At 35.5% G+C, this 6,000-nt stretch overlaps 1 protein-coding gene across 4 annotated transcripts in view; it reads left to right on the plus strand.

The window, feature by feature from the left end:
• LOC144970700 (carboxypeptidase D-like) overlaps positions 1-3,895 on the plus strand; it is a 50,761-nt gene extending 46,866 nt beyond the window's left edge. For all 4 annotated transcript variants that reach the window (XM_078910614.1, XM_078910616.1, XM_078910615.1 and 1 more), the window contains exons 8-9: positions 1,621-1,787; positions 3,738-3,895. In XM_078910614.1, coding sequence (XP_078766740.1) covers positions 1,621-1,787; positions 3,738-3,846 — 276 coding nt within the window. In that variant the 3' untranslated portion in view covers positions 3,847-3,895. The remainder of the gene's footprint in view (positions 1-1,620; positions 1,788-3,737) is intronic.
• Positions 3,896-6,000: the final 2,105 nt, after the last annotated feature.

The raw sequence follows: 6,000 nt of genomic DNA on the forward strand, positions 1-6,000 counted from the left end.
TCTTACTTTGTCTTGTGTGCTTTTAATTGTAAATCCAAAATCTTTTCATTGTCCAATTTTCCTCCTGTGTACTGAGGTTGAAATGACGTAAATGTGTCGTAAAAGAAACCATGAAAGAAACTTGACTCCCCCCCCCCCTACCGGGCCTTTCTCACCAGGACCAGGAATAGGGTGAGATGTACGGGTTGGTCAGCAGCCCGTGTCGCACCACAAAACCACAAAACCGAATTTTAAAAATAAGAAAATTACCACAAAGAATAATGTTTTACTTGCGCCGTCTTGCGTATAAATTTGCAGGGCGGGTTTTCCAAGGGCGACGTTTTTGTAATACCAGCCGTCACCCTCCTCGGAGGCGTGTGTTCAGGAAGAGCACCAAAATAGAACAAGGGCTATACTACTGCAAAACATTGTCCTGAAACTTGTCTTGAACTAACACACCGTCTCTCTCTTATCGTGTCCTCTGATTTGGTCGAAGTATCTGTCATGCTTTTATATCATTATGTCATACAATTCCATCTCCTAAACGGTTTAGTGGCGGGGGGTTTCTTGTTTTATGCAAGGTATGAGCTTGGTTTGTACTTACTTATCCGAACCAGCGACCACCTGAGCTCTAGTCTTAAGTACAAAACTCTTCAATTAATAACGAGAACATTCCCCTTATTGTCTTTATATCCCATTTCGTGATTATAAACCGGGCCGATTTTATTCATTCTAAAGTACCCATATTGTATTCGTATATATATATATAAAATATATATATATATATATATATATATATATATATATAATATATATATATATATATATATATTCCTTCATGACTTTTCTACATCCCTAATTTTTTTTCTTATTCTGTCATTTAATATTGAATATATCTTGTCAAGCTTTTAAGCAAAATTAAGACTTATTGACTCTCGGAAAAGTGACATTCATTTTTATTTATTTTAATTTTTACTACATTTTGGATAAGCACATGAACACTTATACACGGACTGGCTGAGTCGGTTCATTTGAAGATGAGAAAAAAAAATGAAATGACAAAGTTTGCATCTCCGTGTGTGCAGCAAGTCAGGTGTAAACATGGCGTTATGTGTATTTTTATTGTATTTTTTTTTTATTTGAATAAGCATGGACATTGATATAAGGCATTTCTATGGTCTTACCATGCTCAAGGCGGTTCAAGATTTTTGATTTATACGTCCAACATGCCATATAGAACCATTGTTCTATTTCAGACAGTATTAGTCTCTTGTTGGGCGTCCTATATGATTTTTTAAGTATTTTGTTGTTTAGTTTGTTGGACTTTTGCGGGGGTTTGGGGGGGGGGGGTAGGGGGGGTTGTGTTTGTTTTTGTTTTTTGTTTTTATTTTTGTTGTTTTCGTTGTTTTGTTTTTTTTGTTTTGTTTTTTTTGTTTTTTGTTATTTTTTTTTATTTTTTTGGGGGGGGGGTCTTGTATGGAGGTTTTTTATATAGGGAGGGGGAGGGGTTGGTTGTTTTATTTTTTGTTTTGTTTTGTTTTTGTCTTTCCTATTCTTTTATTTATTTATATATTTATTGATGCAGTTATATTCCTTTTTATGCATCGATTAAAGTAAGGATGACTCTTCTCTGTCTCCCAGGTCCAGACGGGTATATGGGGGACAGTTCAAGACATTGAAGGCAAGCCAATACAAGGCGCTGTAGTCACTTTATACAAATCAACACATCCCGTGTTTACGTCAGACGAGGGAGAGTTTTGGCGCTTGGCCACGCCAGGGAAACACTTCATTACAGTCTATATTCCAAAGTAAGTCAAATAGTCTTTCAGAGGCATAAGGCCCATTGGGACTGGAGCTAGTCCATCATTAGTACTTTCCGCCAGGTCTAAAAGACCCACCTGCTACCAAATCATTGCTGAATGCACAAGAAGTGGAAATATAAAAGATATCGACTTAACCTGGCATTGATCCAAGTCCCGGTGAGTGTAATTAGAGTGCTCTACCAATTGAGCTATCTGGTCAAGCATAGTAATCTAAAAGACTTTAAGGTGTGTGACCCACTGCCTTCAAACGGTAATATCAAAAAATTGTTTTAAACCTTGAGCTTTTATATAGCGCAATATCCACTAAACGTGCTCAAAGCGCTTTACAAGGAGTCCCTGGCCAACAGCAACACTTAACATGTTGGACGTGACATCCAAGGACTCAACTATCGGCGAGCGAGGTTCGAATCCAGGACCTTCCGATCCGAAAACGAGTGTTATACCACAAGACCAAAAAGCCGCATATATCTGAATGAACTTAATGGTTACATACAACCTGATTACCGTTCAAGTTCTGGTTAATTCGTATAGGATTCTTTCACGGCTTTGTATATTTTAAATGAACCATTGTTTTCTTTAATCGAGCCACATAACACTACGAGCTTGCGAGTGAGTATTGTTATTGCGCGATGAAAAAAAAAAGAAATATAACGAATTAAATAGATACATAGTCGTGAAAGGAGCCTTTATTCACCCCTCAAAGTAATATTCTTAGATATTTCGTTGTAGATAAGTTTTAAAATGCTTCATTTTGCAATAAATGTGGGTTAGCTAAAGTGATCATTTTAGAAAAATATTTAGACCATCTCCAAAACATGTCAGAAAGACGCGTTCACTTGGGATTCCCTATTTCACGCCGCACTAACCGGCACTGAGAAAAAAATGAAGAAACTATGTATGGACTACCGATCAATAGTCAAGCATTTTCAATTTTTTTTTGTCAAAATCCAATAGGTTCTGCACTATTAATTTATACCTTTACAAAATGAATGTGTTGATTTAGACATCTCCGTTTGCATATTAGATCTATACTGATCTTTCGTTGATTAGAGGACGTTAGCCATTTTTTAAAATGTTATCATATTATGTAAAAGTCGTTAACAAAAATGAATATAACAGCTTCAAAGAATGAAAGAACAAAATATCAAACACGAATTTTTTGGGCTCAAAACCCTTTTCAAGCCGACAAGAAAAAACACTAAGAACATAAATACATTACTTAAAAACCAAATAGACGACAGAGAAATATTTGGCGCATCCTTTCTCTAATAAGATTTTGGAATGTAAAGAAAAAGAAGCTTTCACTTGGTTACTAAGGGCGTGTCAAATTGAGCGGAATATTAAACTACCAACAAATTTTGGTGCGTAAAAAAAAGAAATATGATCTGTAGAATAAAAAATAGGTGTCAAATGTATTAGTTGAAATAAATCCAATAAAGCAGTGAAAATAGCCTTTTTTTCATGAGTTTGGATTTATACAATTCGTAATTTTTATATTAGCGCCTCTTAGCACAATAGACTTGTGTTCAAGATAATGTCACTCAGCTCTTTGTTATTGGTGCTAGGCGCCTGTAGGGTTATTAGTTCTCAATAAAATATATCAATCAGAGTATAAACGTAAAAATTTGCACATAGTTTTGAGTCCTGTTAAGTTTCCTTTGGCGGACAGATGTTATGAATGTTTACTTAAACATATAATATCAATATGTCTGTTCTTTTGGACAAGAATATCACAAATGAGATGGTATTAGAATCCAGGTTAAAAAAATCACCCAAATCACATAACTAAAGAAGCCAACAAAAAGTAGATTCGCCTGTCAGGCGTGTTACAATTATAGTATTTATCACCCAACTGTCGGTCAAAGAACAATACTAAAGAGCCAAGAAACGTGAACTTATTCCATTTTTACCCATCTTTTCTTTCTTTACTTCCAGCACACTGATAGGTACATCTATTGAGGTCCAGGTAAAAGATCATTTCCCCGTCAAAGTGATGGCCAAGGTAGATTTCGACAAAGAGAAGATTGAATTGAAGACAGTTTGATCCCCGTGTCGCTGTCGTAATCAAATCCAAATAAAATTTTCAACAATGACATCTTGTTTGTACTTTTTTAATGTACATCCATTTATTTTTTCCCCAATACGATTCAACCATTTTATACCAATAAAGATGACGATAAGTCATTGAATTGTAAGCATCAATTTATTAGACGAAGACATACTATGGACGGTTGGGGTTTCCCCTTTATCAGCAAATCAGGATGAACGAAACACTCCTGTCGCCCACAACTTCAATGGGCCCAGACATCGAGGATCGCATGACATCCAAATCGCCGTCCTTCAGTACTGCCACACCACAAAGCAACATAGGAACTACTGAGAGGCAGAACTGATACTTAAACGGAACAGCCTGTCACCTCACGGCATGAACTCGAGACTGGATCATTTAAATAATATTATACTACCTTTATCTCGTCTATTCCTCAAATTGCATACCAGTATCATTATTACTACTACTACTACTACTACTACTACTACTACTACTACTACTACTACTACTACTACTACTACTACTACTACTACTATTACTACTACTACAACTACTACTACTATTACTACTACTACTACTACTCCTACTACTACTACTACTACTACTACTACTACCACAACTACTACTACTACTACTACTACTACTACTACTACTACTACTACTACATAGTACTACTACAACTACTACTACTACTACTACTACTACTACTACTACTACTACTACTACTACTACTACTACTACTACTACGACGACGACGACGACGACGACGACTACTACTACTACTACTACTACTACTACTACTACTACTACTACTACTACTACTACTACTACTACTAATACTGTTACTACTATTACGACTACTACTACTACTACTACTGTTACTACTATTACGACTACTACTACTACTGCTACTACTACTACTACTACTACCACAACTACTACTACTACTACTACGACGACGACGACTACTACTACTAGTAGTACTACTACTACTACAACTACTACTACTACTACTACTACTACTACTACTACTACTACTACTACTACTATTACTACTACTACTACTGTTGCTTCTGCTGCCGCTACTGTCACTTATGATAATACTAATACCTACATCCCTCACATGTATTTATCTCCAATTCCATTGTATTTATTTCCCAACAATAGTCGTCTACACTTTATGTTATTTCACATTCTACACTGCACTACACAGTTCCTTGCCGACTCCCTTTTTTATTTTTATTTTTTTTTGGACTTAATTGATTGCGCACATTTTATAAATATCTATTGTTCTATTTTAAATATTCGTGCTTCCATACAAAGGAGCATACTACTTCCTGTTCCATCAATGTTTTTGTTTATTCACCTTAACAACGACACTATATTATCTCTTTCGTCTGTTGTGTTTCATTCGTCCTGTTTTGTTGATAAATGGGAAATCCGAAACGTCCACAATATCTGTCTTCGTCTAATAAATTGAAGCTTACAATTCAATACTTATCATTACTTTTTTTCCTTCGAGCTTCAAGCAGCAATATTTTCATTACTATAGTCAGATTTTTTTATTAATGGCGCGTGTTTATCTTGTTTTTCTCAGCTGTCCCTCTATCACAAGTTGTAAAAATTTGTGTAACCCTTGAATCAATTTGTCTTAACTGAATATAGATTTTGGACCGTGTTGATGCCATATCAAAAAAGTTTTCTTCTTTAAGACCTATAAAAAAACTACTTCATAACCGCTGTCATAAAATTCGAGATTTTACACTGTAAAACATTATACAAGTTACGCACCACAAAGTATGAGATGAATTCATCATTTTTCTAAAAAATCTTGTATAGATAGTTCGAAGATGACGTTACTCATGTCTTTGTTATTGTTTTTTGCCATCCGCGTTTATGAGTAATGCTCAATGAACTGTTTTAACCCGACTATAAACGTTCATGGATACACACAGTTTTGTGTGTTGGTCGGTTATACTTCCGGATGGCAATGTTATGAGCTTCTTAGCCAAGCGCATTCTATCTATTGACACGTAGTTCAGGCTAGTGATTATGAGTTCACGTCATACTTGTTTCCGAATAAAAACAATTCGCTTTAAATGCTATAAACTTATTTATAAGGACTGGACGTCTGATAATTCGGGTAGA

This window comes from Berghia stephanieae, chromosome 4 (assembly GCF_034508935.2).
Source record: "Berghia stephanieae isolate SIO BIC M18660-M18661 chromosome 4, UCSD_Bste_1.3, whole genome shotgun sequence".
In the NCBI taxonomy this organism is placed as follows: Eukaryota; Metazoa; Mollusca; class Gastropoda; order Nudibranchia; family Aeolidiidae; genus Berghia; species Berghia stephanieae.